The following is a 21,858-nucleotide window of genomic DNA, read 5'->3' as shown; positions in this document are numbered from 1 at the left end:
GTCCCAGCCCATGTACGGCTTTGTATACAAGAAGGAGGACCTTAAAATCAATTCTTAATGTAACAGGAAGCCAGTGCACATCAGCTAAGACTGGTCTTAGGTGCTCTCTCCGCTTGGTTCTGGTTAATTGCAGAGCTGCAGAGTTTTGAATTAGCTGAAGTCTCTCAGTGGTGTTTTTTGGGAGGCCAGTAAAAAGTGCATTACAGTAGTCAAGGCGGCTTGAAATAAAGGCATGAATTATTTTCTTAGCATCTTTTTTATTTAGAAATGGTCATACCTTGGCTATGTTTCTGAGGTGGAAAGATGACTGAAATATTGGGAGTATCACAATATGAATTTTTCACATCACATTAAAAAATTTTCTTGTATTATCATGAACAATACGATATGGCACACCCCTAGAGGGAACATTTAATAAACTACCTGGTAGCTCAGAGACAGTAAAATGCATCTCAAAGTCAGTTGCTCATTGTATCTTCAAAGACCTTCATCCACATAGCATGGTGGAAAATACAGGTTCTCAAAACTTGGTGTGTATTGGAGCTGCAGTATGTTATAACATCAAGGAAGTTTTTCTCAGAGACATCCTTGTCAAAAATCTACAGTTGGTTAAGTCAGAACCAAAAGAAATGCTGAGTAGAGCCTGAGCGAGTCACTCTTACTTCTAACATGTGGACACCACCAGCCACAGAGTCTTTGCTCACCGTAACAGTCCATCACAATACAGATGACTGGTCTTCTTCCTCTTGCATCCTCCAGACCAGGGCCTTGCATGAGAGTCAGATGGTGGCAAATTTTGCAGAGGTACTTCGTAATGTAGCGATTAAATGGAACATCGCCAATAAGGACCCTGCTTTAGTCGTTGAGAATGCATCTAATAGAGCGGTCTCTGCTCAGTTAGCCTGCTTTTTCCATATCAAGTGCTACAATCTTAACATGGCCTCACAGCTTGCACTAAAACTGCTAGCTGTTGCAAGATCCCTGGGATGAATTGGACGCTTGACTTGGTTTATCCATAGAGATCCCACAGGACTTCATGCTTTAGAGCAAAAAAAAAGTTGCTGTAGCTCCCTTTTCACAGTCTGGTAACATACATCAGTAAAGTGGAACAGTGTGTATGATAAGGTTGAACATTTCCTCAAGCAACAGCCAGCAGTCACAGCTGCAGGGCTTTCCCCCAAGGTTTGAAACAGAGAGAAAGAGATATGGACCTTGACTGAGCTGAACATATTCAGTGCAGAGGAGTTCATCCAGGCCCTGAAGCCAGTCAAGGTGGCTACATGTGTTATGTTGGATACGAGTAAGGGCTCATTTATGCTCAACTTTAGATACAAGGACTGAGACCGATGGAGCCCTCTGTCCATACTCTGCACTTATTTCGTTCATATTTGTGTACGTTTTCTGAAAGCTTACGGATACCGATGAAACGTAGCAGTACCACCGGAGCTTGTGGAGGCAGTGCAGCGTAGTTCAAGCTAGGGCTGGGCGGTATGGCCTATGGTGGGGGATAAAAATAAAATAAATGAATGAATAAATGAAATAAAATAAAATAGAAGGATATTTCTCTCTCTTTGACTTTTACTTATCCCCCCCCCCCCCTTCAACTTTCTAAACCCTTGTGAATATGCTATTTACCATAGCTAGCTAAACACAGTCCCCAATGGGGCTACTGCACTCTCAAAGTAATGTTAGCTACTGGGATGTTTTCTGTTATCTATATAGGTAACATTTTATATTTACTTCATTCATTATCTTAAGTCCTCAGAGAAAAACATAGACATTAGTGTAAAATATTCATGTGAGTTTTAATTTTAGTGTTCTACTTCAGGTGGTATGTTTGTAATTCTAGATAGTAGGGGATTGAGGTTTGTGTAGTTTCAGTTGTAACTGTTCATCTATGCACACAGTATTCTACACAAGTGATGAAAAAAGTTAACTGCATTGTCTCCTTCGTGTGAAGGCTTCAGTAGGTTTACAGGTTAAGGCAAACAACTAATATAATTCTGTCATAACTTAATGGTCTCTCTGTTTCTAAAATTCTGGTTTTAGGTCTTACAGACATGCCGCATATCAAGGTCAAGGTCAACTTTATTTATATAGCACATTTAAAACAGCCGAGGCTGACCAAAGTGCTGTACAATCTAGAAAGCACTAAGTACTGTAATACAACAAAAGAAAATCAATATACAAAATGCAGTGTACACAATCTGCTATAATAATTCACGAAAAATATAAAGTATGAAAATAAAAAATGCCGAATCAGCATAATAAACGAAGAATCAATCAGTCAGTTGAAGATCCAGAAATGTACAGCTTAAAGGATAACTTTGGTATTTTTCAACCTGGGCCCTATTTCCCCATGTGTATGTGTGCGTATGATTCATAGGTACAACTCGTTTTCGCCACTGACTGGTTCAGATCGCCAGTGTTATCTCTGTAAATAGCATACTAAGCGTTTCCCTTACTCTTCACTTCTCTGGGCTGTGTGTGACGTCATCTTGCGAGAGCTTTGCTTGTTGCTGGAAGAAAACAGAGGAGCCATGCTGAGCGCCGCTCAGAGTAGCGCTGGTTGTCCCGGAGTACAGTTGAGAGTTTTACTGCATTGATTGGAAATAATGGTTCGTGTTTGTGGTTATCCGAATTGCAGCTTTCATAGGCTGCCTTTGTCGGATGACGAGATGCTGAAGTTGTGGCTAGTTGTGCTACAAATGGATGCTAACACTCCTGTCCAGACACTGCGCCTTGCAGACCATCGGGTCTGCAGTGCTCACTTCTCCCAGCAGGGCTTGACGCTAACTTTTTTCCCAAGGAGCACATGTGCTCCTAAGTTGAAAAAGTAAGGAGCGCGCAAAGAACTTCAGGGGCACAATGTAAATTGATCAAATAATGTGTTTTCCGTAATAAACGTGATGCAAATAGACATTTACAAGCAAAATTATTTAATGAATTTGTATACAAAATGTACAGAAAGGTAAAATCATCAAGTTTTGAAAAAGTGTGTATATATATATATATATATATATATACACATACATACATACACACACATATATATATTATCTTTGCAATATTATTGCATATTATTACTATCCTAAAACATTCTCCAGGTCCTCTGAAACTCTGCAGGACTTATTTCCACCCTTCCCAGCGGCGGTACCGTGGCAAACGGTCCCTAACTGTGGGGAGAATGGAGCCTCTTTCCCCGGTCCCTCTTCTCCACCACACTTTAACTTATTCCCAGCCTACAGCCTGGCCGTGGAGAAAGGTCCCTAACTGCATCAATAAGTGATTAACATAGGGGGGATCAAAATAAAATAAATAAATAAGATAAAAATCAACCAGCCACCCTCCTCCCCTGACAGTCCCTTCATAAGTAAAGAACAGTCCCTAAAGTGCGGTGAGGTTTGTGGACCGTTATCTGGCTGCCACAAGAGAGAAATGTGAACGGCTTGTTTCTCCTCTGACACGCTACATACCTGTGTGCCGCCACAGCTCGGTTGTCCAGGTACTACTGGGCAGTCATGACACCAACGAAAGAGGAAATTACTGGACCTGGAGTCGGACTTCTCTGTCGCCGTAAGCCGTTATCTTGCGCACTATGATCCTCCGCCGTATTCCTGTCTGTGACCCCCGTTCAACACACAACCGCCGTGATAATAGGGGCGCCCCAGCGCCCACTCCACTAACTTGACGTGGAAATGAGTGGTAGTCTAGAAAACTGGCGAGTTTTTTTTGTTGTTGTTGTTTGTTTTGGGTTTTTTTGGAGGGCGCTCGTGCGCCCTCACATAGATGGCGCCCTGGACGGTCGCCCACATTGCCCATAGCAAAAACCGTCCCTGCCTCCACCACACTTTGACTTATTTCCACCCTGCCGACAGTGGGACTTATATTCATTATGCAGACAGTGGCTTGGAAAACCGCCCATAACCGTGTCACACGGGGAAGAGGGAAGAGGGAAGAGGGAAGGCGGCTGGAGTTCCTTCAATATTTGCGGTTAGATTATCATATTTTTTTATTGACAAAAATATAGGCTGCTTCGGCTGATTTTTTTTTTATGCGCACATGTGCCCCTAAATATTTTTTTACAGTTCGCACACACCTATTTTTAGTCATAAATGTGAGTGAAACGCTCGCACTGTCGAGCCCTGCCCAAGATGACTACTGCCAGCCGAAGAAGAGAAGACATCCAATCCTGAAACACCTCTTCCTCAAGAAAACGGCTGTCCCACGAGTAGAGAGCTACAGACACAGTGGAGGTAATGTTATATAAACAATGTTTGAAACGCTTAGTATGCTATTTACAGACATGGCACTGGCGATCTGAACCGGTCAGTGGCGAAAAAAAGCACTTTTAATGCGCAAACTTATACGGGACGTATTTGCCCCCATATCTACCTCGCGGCTGCCGGCTGCATCCGCCTCCCTCAATACTGAACCAATTTTAAAACGAGTTGTACCTATGAATTGTACGCACACACAAACATAGGGAAATAGGGCCCAGGTTGAAAAATACCGAAGTTATCCTTTAAGATGCACCAAAAGCCAGTGAGAAAAGATGGGTCTTAAGCAACGACTTGAATGTAGCAAGAGAGTCAGCAGATCTAATATCCAGTGGTAAGCTATTCCACAACTTGGGGGCAGCTACTGCAAAAACTCGGTCACCTTTAGTTTTGAGCCTAGACATAGGGACATCTAAAATCAATGTATCACTTGATGACCTCAGTGCTCTAGCTGGAGAGTGGAGATGGATGAGTTCAGCTAGGTACTGCGGGGCCAGACCATTCAATATCTTAAAAACAAACAATAAAATCTTAAAATCAATCCTAAAATGAACAGGAAGCCGGTGCAGAGAGGCCAGAACTGGAGTGATGTGTGACTGTTTCTTTGTGCCGGTTAAAAGGCGAGCAGCAGCGTTTTGCACCAGCTGCAGGCGCCGGAGAGAACTCTGATCTAAGCCGACGTACAAGGAATTGCAATAGTCAGGCCTAGACGTAATAAAAGCATGTATAACCCTTTCCAGGTCTTTTGGTGAGAGATAGGGCTTTACTTTGGAGAGGAGCCTAAGCTGAAAGAAAGCACCTTTGAGTACTGAGCCTATTTTCTTGTCAAATATAAAAGCACTGTCAAAAGTGACACCGAGGCTTTTTATAAAAGAGCATTTTTTGGAAGCCAAAGGGCCCAGGGCAGCAACAGGGTCATTAATACATTTTTGGTTTCCAAACACAATTACCTCTGTCTTACTGTCACTAAGATTTAAGAAACTAATGTCCATCCAATGTTTAATGTCATGAAGACAGGCGAGCAGAGGCTGCAGGGAGTCCTTACAGTCTAGTTTTAGAGGCAGGTAGACTTGAACATCATCCGCGAAGCAATGAAAAGACACACTATGTTTGTGCAGAATGGAACCTAGGGGTAACATATACAACGAAAATAATAAAGGACCGAGAATGGAGCCTTGAGGGACCCCACAACTAAGAGGGGCCACATTGGAGGACAATTCACCTAAGTGCACAGAGAAAGTCCTGTCAGTCAGGTATGACTGTAACAGCATGAAGGCAGCACCTTTAATACCTGCAAAGTGGTCTAACCGCGATTAAAGGGTCCTGTGATGGACCGTATCAAAGGCAGCGGTTAGATCTAAAGTCACTAAAATAGCAGCACAGCCTGAATCAACAGTTAAAACAAGATCGTTAAAAACTCTTAAAAGAGCAGTTTCAGTACTATGACAAGACCTAAAACCAGACTGAAATTTCTCATAAATATCATTTTGGATTAAAAATGATTGCAGCTGGACACAGATCACTTTCTCCAACACTTTGGACAAAAAGGGCAGTTTGGAGATGGGCCTGAAGTTAGAGAGAACCAAGGGGTCCAGACTGGGGTTTTTGATTAGTGGCTGCACTATTGCATGTTTAAAAGGAGCTGGAAAACACCCAGAGCTAAAACAAGTATTAGTTAAAGCAAGAATAAAAGATCCAACAGAACTAAAAACCTCTTTAAAAAGGCGAGAGGGAATACTATCAGAGAGGCAGTTTGTGGGCTGCATCTCATGAACCACATCTGACAGTGCGTTTAGTGATATGGGCTCAAACTGGTCAAAAACAGCTGGGCACATGGGAGGATCAGAGGGGTTGGGGGCAGCAGGATGTGGTATAAAACGAAGAGCAGAGATTTTGTCAACAAAAAAAGTTGAGAAAATCATTACAGAGTACAGGAGTTGGGACAATGGGGGCAGCATCATGGATTTACAATAGAGTCCAGAGCATTAAATAGAAACTTGGGATTGTTAATGTTTTTTGAGACCAGGTTGGAGATGTAGTTGTTTTTCACAGCTTTCACTGCACGCTGATACTCCAGTAAACAGTCTTTTAGGATCCCAAAAGAGACATGCAACTTATCATTCTCCCACTTTCTCTCAGCACGCCTACAAGAGCGTCTGAGAGCACAGACAGAGTCATTTATTCATGGTTCGGAAGTAACCTTTGGGCGTTTGGACCTTATAGGAGCAATAGGGTCCAATATATTTGTGCATGTAGAATTAAAAACAGCAACAAGCTCTTCAGCACTAAGGACACCACAACTATCCACAAGAGTAATCATAAAATCACAAAAATCAGTAGAAAACTGTGCCGCTGTATTGGAGTTAAAAGCACGAAAATGGCGTGCAGGAGGACCAGTAGCAACAACAGAGCAGAGAACAGTGGCAGAGAATAAAACAGGCAAGTGATCGGAAATACAAGCACTATTACAAATTTCACTGACATCAACAGACAAACCAAGTGACAGCACTATGTCAAGATATAAAACTGTCCCTAGTTCGTATCACCCCCACCTTGAAGATCCGCATATTTATTTGAACCCAACAGCGACAAAAAAGCCTTTCTCTATATGGCTATTTAGCGTAGCCTCGGTCGGGTCGGACACAGCGGAAGTCAGCAAACCAGAATACGGCACCCGGAGGCGGAAGTAAGTCTGCACGCCCGCAGCGGCCCGGAGCCATTAAACCACAGAAGAAGAAGGAGCCGTGTTTACAGAGTGTGTTCTTTGAGTAAGCAGTATGCAACGGGCATTGCTGAACACATAACAGTTTTACCAGATGTATCTATAAGGACTTGGTTGTACTTTCGATGTCATGGCGGATAAAGACGGAGCACCATCTAAAAGAAAAAGAACAGAAGAAGGCTAAACGGGACAGTGATAGGGATCGAGCCCAAACGCGTGTAAACCTCAGTCGGGCATTCACCAAGTGGAGAGAGCTGAGAGATTTGAAAGGTTTTAAAACTGATCCCGAGTTGGCCCTTTTCCTAATCGACAGGTATGTCATTTTTATTTTTATTTAGAGAATATACCGCAATTTGTTAGACGTTGTTTCACTTAAATATATGAGCAAGTTAAATGTAACGTTAGCTGATGTGAACCACTTTTGTCTAGTAACGTTACAACAAATGCCACAAAATTATCTGTGACTGTGACCATGAACACAAATATACAGCAGGCAGTTGTCCTCAGTTTATAAGAAATTCACAGCTACACCAGAACATTTATGATTTTGATTTTTGATTTTTTTTCTTCGCTCTCCAAAACAAATGTATGCGGTAATTGCCGGTTGCAGTCAAGATTTTACGAATGAAGCCGAATGCCGGCTGCAGTCGGAATTTTACGACGCCAGGTTGTGGGTGTCATACCACTTCGACCCAAAGGGGGGCGCTATAATCAACGAAAACATAAAGTTCCGCACAGCTGCTTTTAGTGGAGAATACACACAAGAGATGAATTTTATTAAAGTGATAGTGTGTAGCATAAAGAGCAAAGTGAGACATGAAAAAAGAACAGCAGACTTTGTATTGTATAGCATGTTGCTTTGTAACCTGTTGATGAGTTTAAGCTCATGCACACACAAGTTAGGCTACTACATGGTAGGTGATTGTTGCCAGTCTCAAATGCTGTAGTATTGGTATTAATAGTCTTTAATTATTGTAGTTACAAACTATGGTGTATATTGCAGATATATTTTTTTTTACCGTAGGTTTTAAATCATAAATGTTTGTCTTGTCTTCTCCTCACTCCCTAGAAAATGCTGTTAAACATGATGACTGCATTACTCGAGCTGCTGGGCTCTGCAAAAAATTGGTGGGACACTTCTCCCACAGCTGGAAAGAGACAGTGGCACTGATAAAAGCACAGCAGGGGTACAACCTCCCAGAGCACTCACTCATTATTAAATGCCCAACAAGGTGGGATTCCAGGCAAAAGATGATCGAGAGAGTCCCGGAGCAGCAGCAGGCCTCATCTGATGTCCTCTTAGCAGACAGAAAAATCAAGACATTTTGTTCCCACCTGGCAGGACCTGGATATACTTGAATCCAGGCACCAGGCACTACAGCCTCTGCAAGAATTTACAGATGCTCTTTTGGGTGAGTTATGTGAGTATTTCTTATGTGAAACCAGTCCTTCATCTGATGAAGACATAATTTCTTGCAGAGAAGGAAGAGGACAGTGATTTAACAAAGTCCATTAACATGAAAATTCTGGACTACATGAACACTAAGTATGGCAACCCAGGAACTTCTGGATATGACGTGCTTCGTGGGTCCCAGATTCAAAGCCAGCTACATCAGCAGCGAAAAGGTCTTAGAAATCAAGACCAGGGTGATATCAGAAATGGAAGCAACAGCACAGAAGGTTACAATGTTACAATTGTTACAATGTTTATTTGACACGAAGGTGATAAAATATTTATATAAATAATATAAAATATTTCACATACACAAATCAGATATTGCATGATCTTGAATGCAACATGACATATAACTGAATATTAGTGCAAAATGAATAATGTATTTTTTTCCCTCTGTATTCTTCTCTCTGTTCTAGGAGAGGAACCCCACTGACCAAGAGGCCCAAAGCACCCTCATACCCAAACGACTTGATGGGCAGAGAAAAGGTGAGACAACTGCAATGTGAGAAACTGCAGCTGGATTTAAATTATTATGTTTACATTTAATTAAAATTATTTAATTTGTTTTCAGATTTTTATTTATTTCAACAATCCAGGTAGCAAGGAATGCTTCTGTTTAGAGTGGCAGACATGTTTTAATGGGGGCATTAAGATGTTCTGTTCAAGTGATCAATAAACTGTATTGCCATGCACCTAAATTGGTTCAATGCAAATATATAAGCTGTAGCCAGGTGCAGTTTTTTCAATAAAAACATGTTGTTGGAATGGAAATATTGCATTTAAAGTATTTGTTTATTTATCGCCTCATATCGTCATCGCAACATTCAACAACATTATCACATGTCGCATGTTTTCCTAATATTGTGCAGCCTTAATAAATAAAAAAATATATGTGTGTGTGTGTGTATGTGTATATACACTGAACAAAAATATAAATGCAACACTTTCGCTCCCATTTTTCATGAGCTGAACTCAAAGATCTAAAACATTTTCTATATACACAAAAGACCATTTCCCACAAATATTGTTCACAAATCTGTCTAAATCTGTGTTAGTGAGCACTTCTCCTTTGTATATATATATATATATATATACAGTACAGGCCAAAAGTTTGGACACACCTTCTCATTCAATGCGTTTTCTTTATTTTCATGACTATTTACATTGTAGATTCTCACTGAAGGCATCAAAACTATAAATGAACACATGTGGAGTTATGTACTTAACAAAAAAAGGTGAAATAACTGAAAACATGTTTTATATTCTAGTTTCTTCAAAATAGCCACCCTTTGCTCTGATTACTGCTTTGCACACTCTTGGCATTCTCTCCATGAGCTTCAAGAGGTAGTCACCTGAAATGGTTTCCACTTCACAGGTGTGCCTTATCAGGGTTAATTAGTGGAATTTCTTGCTTTATCAATGGGGTTGGGACCATCAGTTGTGTTGTGCAGAAGTCAGGTTAATACACAGCCGACAGCCCTATTGGACAACTGTTAAAATTCATATTATGGCAAGAACCAATCAGCTAACTAAAGAAAAACCAGTGGCCATCATTACTTTAAGAAATGAAGGTCAGTCAGTCCGGAAAATTGCAAAAACTTTAAATGTGTCCCCAAGTGGAGTCGCAAAAACCATCAAGCGCTACAACCAAACTGGCACACATGAGGACCGACCCAGGAAAGGAAGACCAAGAGTCACCTCTGCTTCTGAGGATAAGTTCATCCGAGTCACCAGCCTCAGAAATGGCAAGTTAACAGCAGCTCAGATCAGAGACCAGATGAATGCCACACAGAGTTCTAGCAGCAGACCCATCTCTAGAACAACTGTTAAGAGGAGACTGCGCCAATCAGGCCTTCATGGTCAAATAGCTGCTAGGAAACCACTGCTAAGGAGAGGCAACAAGCAGAAGAGATTTGTTTGGGCCAAGAAACACAAGGAATGGACATTAGACCAGTGGAAATCTGTGCTTTGGTCTGATGAGTCCAAATTTGAGATCTTTGGTTCCAACCGCCGTGTCTTTGTGAGACGCAGAAAAGGTGAACGGATGGATTCCACATGCCTGGTTCCCACTGTGAAGCATGGAGGAGGAGGTGTGATGGTGTGGGGGTGTTTTGCTGGTGACACTGTTGGGGATTTATTCAAAATTGAAGGCACACTGAACCAGCATGGCTACCACAGCATCCTGCAGCGACATGCCATCCCATCCGGTTTGCGTTTAGTTGGACGATCATTTATTTTTCAACAGGACAATGACCCCAAACACACCTCCAGGCTGTGTAAGGGCTATTTGACCAAGAAGGAGAGTGATGGAGTGCTGCGGCAGATGACCTGGCCTCCACAGTCACCGGACCTGAACCCAATCGAGATGGTTTGGGGTGAGCTGGACCGCAGAGTGAAGGCAAAGGGGCCAACAAGTGCTAAACACCTCTGGGAACTCCTTCAAGACTGTTGGAAAACCATTTCAGGTGACTACCTCTTGAAGCTCATGGAGAGAATGCCAAGAGTGTGCAAAGCAGTAATCAGAGCAAAGGGTGGCTATTTTGAAGAAAGTAGAATATCAAACATGTTTTCAGTTATTTCACCTTTTTTTGTTAAGTACATAACTCCACATGTGTTCATTCATAGTTTTGATGCCTTCAGTGAGAATCTACAATGTAAATAGTCATGAAAATAAAGAAAACGCATTGAATGAGAAGGTGTGTCCAAACTTTTGGCCTGTACTGTAGACATGTTGAAACTTTTGTCAGTATGGACATGCTGCACAATGTTAGCTCTGTTAGACTCTCCACAATTTATTTGTTAAATTTATCTTACTGAGACTAGCAGTGTAACTTACTGGACACCGCGTAGCAAAAGCGTTTCAAAGCAATATATTTAGTAAGCCAGTTAGCTGAGACCTACAGCTATAACGCTGTGTAAAACACAAGGAAAAGGGAGAAATCGGTCCTCCTCAAAAGCTGATTAACAATCAAACTCCGAGGGCAGCCACACATTTTGACAAATAAATGCAGCTCTTACTTCCACCTCAGGTCTGACTGTTGCCTGTTGGGTAATCGCTCGAGCTAGCGGCAGTAGCTGCTTAGCTAGCGAGCTAGCTAGCGGCAGTAGCTGCTTAGCTCGGGCATTGCACATAGAAATGTTTCAACTTTTGTCAATATGGACATGCTGCACATCTTAGCTCTGTTAGATTCTCCACAATTCAGTTATTAAATTCATCTTATGGACACCACCCAGCTAGCATTTTAACTTAGTCTGCGCCGAGTAGCAAAAGCTTGTTAAAACAATAGCTTTGGTTAGCCAGTTAGCTGAGGTCTACAGCTAAGCAACGGGTGTACAGCCTAACGGTAGCTCCTACAGCCATCTTCTCCAGACTTCAACACTCTGCTTCCGAGTTTGTTTTTTTTACACAACAGATTCACAACTCATAAAGCATACTTACAGGTTGTGATCCCGAATCTACAGATTTGTCCAACAAAGGGAAAATCTAGCAGTAATTGGTTGCCAATTTGTGAAGCAGTCCTCAGGAAAATAGAGGGAATGCGATAAAATGTCTGGGTTGTATTGTGGAGGACTTGTATAAAAAATAAATTCCAACCACTTCTTTGTTCCTTTGTCCTTTGGCAGTCCAAACAAGCGTAATTTCTGATCTAAATGAAGAAAGCAGTGTCTCCTAGACATAGCGTCTCCTCAACAGCAGCCAAACTCTGCAGTCTCTCTCCTGCCCCTCAGTTCAGAGCGGGTGTGTTTCGGGGCGAGGCTCAGTGGCCTCACTATTATAAAACTAATCATGGAAGTAAAAGCGGGAAATTTAAAACGAGCTGTTTCAGGCAGGTCACGTGATGTGTGTCTGTGGGGAGACAAATGAACTCCCTTTAGACTGGACTTTTTTTTTTTCAGCAGACCTTATGGAGGCAGAAAATGCTATATAACACACTAAAGAAGAGGAAAACCCCCAAAAAGCATAATAGGTCTCCTTTAAGCACCACCTCCCTGCAGGTGGGGCTCCGCTCCAGCTGTTTTACACACACGCAGGAGATCAGCAGAGTTAAAGAGAGATAGACACTTGGAGAGTTGAAAATGGCTGCACTCTGTGTTGCTGTGCACAGCTTTGTTAGTAGAAAGTCCCTGATACTAACCAAGTGTGTCAACACATTTTGACAAATGAATGCTGGTTGCAATTGATGCTGTGAAGCAGTTCATTTTTATAGACGTTCTTTGGATGTAAAATGTCTTAGGCCAGATATGTACTTGCTTTTTAACCATGCATTTGCTTAAACAACCAGCTGCATTGTGAATGGAATTATTCACATACTTGCCCATGCACTGTGCGTGTTACTGGAGGGTTCCACCAGATGGCACACCAGAGAACTTAGATCATATAGAACTTCCAGATTTGCATGATGTGAACAATAAACACAGCAACACTCAGGGAGGATACTGTAGTGTTAATTCTGAGATCAGCATGGATTATGGCAAAAAAAAAAGTGACTGCAGCGCCATCATAGATGGTGTGAATAAAGCAGATCTTCCAGCTGAGGAAGATGGGGGGAGGGAGGGGAGGGTGCAGCTGATGTCCCTGATGTTCTGAGGGAGGGGGAGGAAATGTGCCACAGAGGGTGAGAGGGCCCTGGGTCTGCGCTCTGGTGGGTGGGGGAGGGAGAGGGAGCAGAAGGGGGGGGGGGGGGGGGGGGTTGTGTGCTCACCACAGTTATATAAGTAGGGGACCAATGGACCAGGTTGTGGTCTGAGCAGCCCAGTGGGTGGAGGGGTGATGAGCTGTATGCATCCTTGATGTTTGCATACAGCAAGTCCAGTGTTTTGCAGTCCTTGGTGTGGCAGTCCACATACTGTGTAAAAGTGGGGAGGGTAGAGGATAGGGAAGTATGATTGAAGTTGCCAGAGATGAGGATGAGGGACTGGGGTTACGATGTTTGGAGCTGAGACATAACAGTGTTTAGGAGCTCACAGGCTGCTGCAGCATCAGCTGACGGTGGGATGTACACCGTTATCGTGATGACTTGCAAGAACTTCCTCGGGAGGTTGTATGGCCGGATGCTAACCGCTAGCAGCTCTATGACCTTGGTGCAGCGCTGCTCTTTAACATTGATGTGCCCCGGGTGATACCATTTCTCGTTCGCATACATCGCTATCCCTATCCTTTGCTCTCCTGTCCGCTCTGAACAGCTGAAATCAGTTAAGAGTTACGTGCAAGTCTGGAGTGAGTTCGTTGAGCCAGGTCATCCGTTCGCAGTGGTGCCTGGACAGCGTGACGTGTGTGGTTGTGCTGCTGCCGTGGTCCTGCCAGATGCCTCCTGCTGCTGCTGCCATCATTAGTCATTAGTCATACTTCTACTGTTATTATACACATATGACTATTGTCACACATGTATACTGCCAGATATTAATACATACTTTCAACATATTGTACCACAGTAGCCAGAACTATAACTATAATATTATTACTTTCAATAATGTTGTTGTAAGTCATTACCTGCATCTCTCTCTCTCTCTCTCTCTCTCTCTCTCTCATTGTGTCATGCGGATTACTGTTAATTTATTATGCTGATCTGTTCTGTACAACATCTATTGCACGTCTGTCCGTCCTGGAAGAGGGATCCCTCCTCAGTTGCTCTTCCTGAGGTTTCTACCGTTTTTTTTTCCCCGTTAAAGGGGTTTTTTGGGGAGTTTTTCCTTATCCGCTGTGAGGGTCCTAAGGACAGAGGGATGTCGTATGCTGTAAAGCCCTGTGAGGCAAATTGTGATTTGTGATATTGGGCTTTATAAATAAAATTGATTGATTGATTGATAAGCACTCCTGGTACACTCCTGCCTCCTTCTCCTTAACTCCTTGGGGATCTCCGGTCTCTCGTTGGGGAGTACACAAGTGTGGCAAGGTGCCAACAGCTGATCACGGGTGTAAACAATCGAGCTGTGGCTGAATGAGTCTCCAGAGGTCGCTTTAAACAGTCCAGAAGTGAATAATAAGCAAAAAACATCCGTTGTTGAACACGAACAAGTGAGAACGGTGAAGGAAAAAAAAAACACACTTTAAGGACAGAAAGGGGTCGGAGCTACGATAACAGGCTGCCACTCAGGTGGCGCTATCTTGGACATAAATGTTTAAACTTTGGTCAGCACAGTACACACATAGTTAGCTCAGTTTGATTCTCCACAATTCAGTTGTTTTGTTCATTTTACTGAAACCATGAGCACCAAAGAAGACAGTAATTCATTCAGATTCAGATAAATGAGAGATGGGAAAAAAAAGGTAAGGATTCCTTACCTCTTAAGTAATCATAAAATCCAAACATATGTCCATTCCTACTAATAGTCCTTTTGGTCAGTGGACCCCTATGGACTAAAGAATCAAAAGGGAATTTTCATAAATAAATGAATCCCAGTTGTGAATATAGTTTTAAGAGCATATATATATATATATAATATATATAATATAGTTTTAAGAGCATATATATATATATATATATGTATATATATATATATAATTCAAAGTGCTCCAGAGACTGTGCACTAGAGACTATGAGCTGCTGTCTGTTTTTTTCAGACCGTTCTACCCACCTGTCAGCTGTCACCGCATCTCCCAACTCTGCAGCAGTATGTAACCACGCCCACTCGCTCCACTCGCATACTGGACCAGTGCTTCGGGAATATCCCTGATGCATACAAGTCAGCGAGCCTGCCTCCTCTTGGAAAGTCGGATCACAATGTTATCCATCTCCTCGCGAAATACAGACAGAAAGTCAAACGTGAGGAACCTCGTCTAAAAACTTTACAGCAATGGTCTGAGGATGGGGACGAGGAGCTCAGACATTGTTTTGACACCACGGACTAGAGCGTGTTTTCTGACGCATGCGCTGATCCACATGAACTGACAGACACAATCACAAGTTACATTAAGTTCTGTGAGGACACTATTATCCCAACAAAAGCACTATTCGGGCGGGATTAGTTTTACATGGGCACGTGGGATAATGTCATTTTACCACAGGACATCAGTAATATTAATGGCCAATTCGCACGGGATAAGAAATATCAGTAATACTACCACAAGTGGGAGGGGTAAATCCATTCACGCACCGCCGTCCCCTCCTGTCGTCATGTGCATATGACGGTGCTTCCTGTGTGTACCACAATCGAACACACTTGAATCGTGTTCGTCGTAGGCCCACAGTACCTGAGGTTTCACACGGACTTGTCCAACTGTGAAGTGCAAAACTGCCTCCATGCTTGAAAATCTGTGAAAAACCACTTGTAAACAGGATATACCGTCTAGAAAGTGGGATCGTAACTTTCACGTTTCATACGGCTTTATTTGGTGATATTTTATGGTGTTTCTGTGTCATAAACAACATCAGCTATCATAATCACACATGATTTCAATAAGGTGCAATGTTTGAAGCTGGCTGAGTGTTGTTTGATCACTGATAGTACTGTTTTGAAGCCGAGTGAGCGTTCTTGTCATTTGAGCGCTGCCTGGATCTTTTCATGGAAAAAACACTGTAGAATGGTCATACTTTGAGCAGTCTTCTTCAAATTTAAAACAAATGTTGATAGTGTGCCTACAGCCCCACTGTGTCATTTACCTGCTCAGATAAAGCCACAGACAGTTACTCATCCTGAAACACATTTTTTATTTTATTTTAGGCAAAATCTTCAATTTTTTACTGACTTTAGAGGCACATTACTCTGTCTCTGTATCACCTAGAGTGTTTCTGACACTTTCACAAGAAACTTCAGGGAGTTTTCTTTCTGGCAAGACCTCATGCATGCATGTAGTCAGAGCGGTTCAGACACCACAGTCATTTTAATTTGGGTATGTCATTTTAGGCATTTTTACTACAAAATAGGGGTGGAGTGTAAGAGGTTAAGAATAAAATAGAGTAAAGGTTCTGTTCAGCCAATGCAAAACAAGCTTGGGAGGAACTAAATGTCATGATGGGCAGGGAACAGGAAAAACAAAGGGTAAATATGGCAGATTGCAGCAGATTTGTTAATGATCTGAACACCTTTTATGGTAGGTTTGATGTAAGAGACCCTAAAGCAGGCTGCAGTACTGTCTGTGAACAGATAGGAAGCTATGACCCTATCCAGCTTTCTGAGGAAGAAGTAGGCAGATGTCTCTCCAAAATCAAACCTAACAAAGCACCTGGGCCCAATGGCCTCAGAGGTAGGGTGCTTAAATCATGCTATCAACAGCTTAAGGGGGTTGTCACTCAGCTGTTTTAGACCTTGCTGAATTATTGCATCTTTCCTAACCAATGGAAAAAATCCACAATAATACCTGTACCTAAAATCTCCAGGGCCACGGCTCTTAAGGATTTTAGACCGGTGGCACTCACTCCACTTTTAGCTAAGTGCATGGAGAGAGTGGTCAGCAACCATCTGATGCTCCATGTCAGTGACCAACTTGACCCCTTGCCTACCTTGCCTACAGATCACATAGGGGCACAGAAGATGCAGCTGTTACCCCGGTGGACTATATAGCCAAACATCTGCAACAGCCAGATACACTGGCCTGGGTTCTTTTTATTGGTTTTAGTTCTGCTTTTAATACTATGCAAATTGCTGCTCTTTTAGAATGACTTTTTATGATGAATGTGAATGGCGGACTGATTCACTGGATTAGATGTTTTTTAACTGACCGCCCTCAGAGGGTTTTTATGAATGGGGTCTACTCAGATAAGCTGGTTTTAAATACTGGAGCACCCCAGGGCTGTGTGCTGTCACCTTGGTTGTTTTCCATCTACATTAATGCCTTCGCTGTGAATGACAAAAATGTTCAACTGTTTAAATATGCAGATGACATGGCCTTGGTTGGGCTTATATCAGAAACTAACCCAACACACGAGGAAGCTTATTTTAGATATGTTTCAGAATTGCAGGACTGGTGCCAGGCCAGTTATTTGGAAATTAATGTGGCCAAAACAAAAGAACTTGTAGTACATACTAAGGGAGTTACTAATGTTACCCCTGTTGTGCTTAACAACCAGCCTGTGGAGGTTGTCGATCATTTTAAGTATTTGGGTACAATCATTGGTCGCACCTTGAGTTTTAATGAGCACTCAGATAGCATTTTTAAGAGAGCAAATCAGCGACTGTTTTTAATTAGGAAATTGAAGAGCTTTGGTGTAAGCAGTCACATATTGGAAATGGCATACAGAGGTCTCGTGGAAAGCATCTTGCAGTTTAATATAGCTGCTTGGTATGGGAATCTAAATGTGAAGCAGAAAAACAAGCTTTCCTCAATTGTGAAAATTGAGGAAGGGAAGGTGGTTGGTAAGCCACAACTTCAACTTGGTGAGCTGTTCAATGGGGCAGTTGTCAGGAAGGCCAGACAGATATCTGGGGATACTTTACACCCCTTACACTCAGAGTTTGAACTGCATCCATCCAGCCGCAGATTCAGAGTCCTGAGGGCGAGCCGGAACATATATAAGAAATCTTTGATTCCACATGCCATACATGCTCTGAACATAACATGATTGTACCTGCTGTTGCTGTTTTTTATTTTATTTGTATTTTTTTTTTTTGCTATTTACACAACAACTTTACTCAACTTTACTTTTCTTTTCCTTTCTGTTGTGTGTCTTGATGAGTGTCTTGGCTTTGTCTTGTGTAGTTTGGTGTCTGGAGAGGCCAAAGACAAATTTCCACTACGGTGGATAATAAAGTTTTATCTATCTTTATCTATCTATCTATATTCATTTTTATTAGCCATATGCATGTACACGTAATCAGTAAGGCCGAGATGGTCACCACACACAGCCAGTAGAGAGAATCCCTCTTATTTGGAGTCTACAAGCACTTTAGCATTGGCTGTAGGTGCATCTTAGGGCTGCACGGTATATGCAGTAGACGGTAGAAATGATATAAATTTGGCCCACGGTAGAGATTTGCGCTCTACCGTCCTATCGTCTTTGACGTCATCGCACCTGCCTCAGTGTGAAAATGGCTGCGAGCACAGAGACAGCGGAGCAAGAGGAGCTGGTTCACATCTGTGATTTAGCGTTGCACATGCAACATGTGTTGCTGGAGAACTTGTGAGTGAGTGAGTTAATGTTTTATGAACAGCCCCAGACTTCTCAGACTCTTTTAGCGACTTACCGCTCAGAGGGAACTCATTCAGTGTCTCCTCTGGCAGCAGCAAAGCGTCTCTCCCTCTCCTCTCTCGCCGTGCGCACACCGGAGTTGGTTTTCGGCAAGAGAGTTTGTCATAAACCTTTGGTAATGTAAACCTATGTGACGCTAGGGGCTCCACAAAAAACTCCATATGTGAATGTGTGATAGTTGTGGTATCATAGCAGCCTGTCACAGGTTACAGCGTGATGATTAGAGGAGAAATGGCAGAGCATAAAGGTCCAGGTGGAAAAAACACAACTCAGTCATTTAGGATTTTGCTAAAAGAAGGAAATTACCTTTTGATATAGATCCCAGGGGACATTTTGCACCATAGAGTACTGGGTTTTAATTTTGAGTTTTGAGTTTTTCTACATTCTGCACAATAAATGCTCTAAAAAATACATTATATCTTTGCTTTTGTTGTTGTTGTTTTTTTCATCAATTTAGCTTTGCTAAGGGACTACAAAACCCATTCAGAAACACTTCTATTATAACTTTTACACTTAAATTTATACCGCGATATATACCGTTACCGTGAAGGGATTCGATTTATAGCGTGATATAAATTTTAGGTCATACCGGCCAGCCCTAGTGCATCTGTATCTTTTATTAATGCAGCATACTGGAAAAAAACACACCACCCTCACACCACGTGAAGATAAATTATAAATGTATGTCACCAAACGGTAACTAGATGTCAGGGTTCTAATTTTAGCAAACTGATGTTACTGATGTAGCTTTTCATGTGACAAGTTTGCACCATTTGGTCTATTTGTCCTTTCTCAGCACTGCCATCTTTTCAGTCCGCTGTCATCCACATGCACTTACCATGCCTTGTCATCCTCCTCCTAGCTGCAACAAGAGGGACTCTGAGGCAGCAGGAGCCCAGGCGAAGCTGCTGGATTTGGAGGCTCAGATGAACTCCAAAGAGGCCATGCTGGCTACAGCGCTGTCTGAGACCAGAGGCCTGGAGGCCAAACTGGCTGACCTGCGAGAACAGCTGCAGGAGGTACAGCACTACTGTAATATGTATATTATGAGACTAGAAAGATATTTCTTTGACCATTTAAGGAGTGATGCAAAGAGGTCAACTGTGCTTGATAAAAACAAAAGTTTATTTTTCAATAGTATCCTCATTTTTCTGAATCTTGTACTTCAACTACATGTTGATTGCCTCTCATGTTTTTATGGCTTTTTTTTTTCTCTTGAGCTCTTCTTGACTTCCTAAGCCGTGTCCATTAATCTATACTTATTCTCAAAGCAATACCTGTTGTTTTTGTGTGTTGTCAGCTGGATACAGGTCTTGCTCAGGCCAAGAAGCACCTTGCAGATGAGATGCTCCTGCGCATCGACTTAGAAAACCGCTGCCAGAGTCTGACAGAGGAAATGATCTTCCGTAAGAGCATGCAAGAGGAGGTCAGAATCTGACATTTTATTAAAGCCTCAGTGTGTAAAAATGATGAGTAACAGTGACATCAGTGGTCAAATTCTAGATTGCAGCGCTCACTCACGCTCACTCACTAACCCCTCCCGTCGTGTAAGTGACAGTGGCCACGTAGGACAAAAAGCCTTGCGCAGACAGCAGAAATGGCATCATCCACGAGTTTTTCGAGTTTTTCAGGAGTATCTAGCGACGAGGTGAATATTTATTTAGGAATCTAAACCATGTTACGATATGTTATAGCTTACCAGTGAGATATAGGTTATCTGTGAGATATATGTTAGGAGTGTTTTATTTCTAATTGTTTTGGTAACACGAGCAAACATTAGCACAGTAATGCTAAAATAACATGTTTTATGTGATAGTCACGGCACAGTGCGGAAAATATAGGTTGGTATGATTATAATATATGCCTTTCCAGAGTGTTGTTCCACAGGACACAGGGAGAGGAGGAAGAGGAAGAGGGAGAGGGAGAGGAGGAAGACCAGGGAGAGTAAGGGGGCAAGGGGGTAGAGACGGTGCAGGAACGGCCAAGTGAGGAGGTAGTATCTCGGCTACCCAGAGGGAAGAGGAGGAGGAGAGGGTGGCAGCCTTAGCGGCAGCACGAAAGGAATCAACAGATTAGGCTGTAGGCTAGGCTAACCATTTAGCTGTAGCTCTGGGAAAACCTTAGCCAAGGCTAGGATAACGTTAGCACATAAACGTAGCTGTCACTCGGAACTTGGACGAGAGGGAAAAGTAGTTGCAAACATGAAGCCAAAATGACTTTAAAATATCAAATTGAATTACCTGTCTAGCAAAAAGCAGGCAACCTCCGCATCCCTTGTGAAATCCTTCTCCTGCAGGAGTTCTTTCCACCTGGAATAAGCAACGCCGATATTCACTCGTGTTTTGTCCCGTCCTCACTTATTTGATCTTTTTCTTTTATTTGGTGGTGTGGTTTCCCTCTTACGGGGCAAAACATATGTGTGGTCCTCCATTTAAAGTGCGACAGAATCATAAAAGTACAAAGCAGGGTCACGCAGAAGCGCCCCGGATTGATCTTCACCTTCTCTGTCTCCAGTGACGGCAAGTTCTAGGTAAACGCGGAAGGCGAAGCGCGTATATCCCTTTCAACTGTATTCAAATATGGCGACGCAAGAGGGCAGCCTCCAGCAGACCGCGCCCTGCCTGTGTTTATATATAGAGAAATCATTCTAAGCCTATGAGAAAGCTTCCATTTGTATGTGAATTGCATTACACTTTAGTAAATATATATTTATGAAAGCAATAGTTGATATTTGCTAATAAACAACCACGTAAATTACACATTGTAACTTTAAGGTTAATGATACTGATGCAGAATCATTGTATGTCTTAGCAGGCTGTCTGACTGATTTATCAGTTGTCTGAATTCAAGTAGTTAATCTGCAGAATAGTGAACACGACTTTGATCATTCTCCACACTCTTTCTCGTCACATGTATTTTTATTGTAGCTACTTTAGTGTTCACAAAATTGGTGCAGTTGTGTGGTTCAAGTTTTTATAATAAAATAAAGCCATTACAGCCAAACACAAAATAAAGTGAACCAACAAGAAGACATTATAAGCACAATAAAGAGTGTACAAGCTGATGAAACAGAGAATCAAAAGAGAAGTAAAGGTTAAATAAGAAATAAAAAAAATATGGTCTACCACAGTTACTTACTAATCATCTAAAAGATTCATTAGAACTGGAATGGAAAATATAATTCTCAAGGCGATCACTATCAAAACCAAATTTTTTAATCACTCCAGTTGGCTAAGCAGATGCCCTGTTTTCTCTTCTGCCTGTTATTTGCCT

The 21,858-nt window shown here is 42.2% G+C and overlaps 1 protein-coding gene across 1 annotated transcript in view; it reads left to right on the top strand.

Annotated features, from left to right (window-relative positions):
- The window catches only part of lmnb1 (lamin B1), a 67,077-nt gene that overhangs the window by 12,879 nt on the left and 32,340 nt on the right, over positions 1-21,858 (top strand). The window contains exons 2-3 of the mRNA XM_033646772.2: positions 19,448-19,604; positions 19,886-20,011. Of these exons, the coding sequence (XP_033502663.1) occupies positions 19,448-19,604; positions 19,886-20,011 (283 nt within the window). The remainder of the gene's footprint in view (positions 1-19,447; positions 19,605-19,885; positions 20,012-21,858) is intronic.

Source organism: Epinephelus lanceolatus, chromosome 19 (genome assembly GCF_041903045.1).
Source record: "Epinephelus lanceolatus isolate andai-2023 chromosome 19, ASM4190304v1, whole genome shotgun sequence".
NCBI lineage: Eukaryota > Metazoa > Chordata > Actinopteri > Perciformes > Serranidae > Epinephelus > Epinephelus lanceolatus.
The sequence above is the reverse complement of the archived record's forward strand: the minus strand, read 5'-3'. Positions and strand labels throughout refer to the sequence as shown.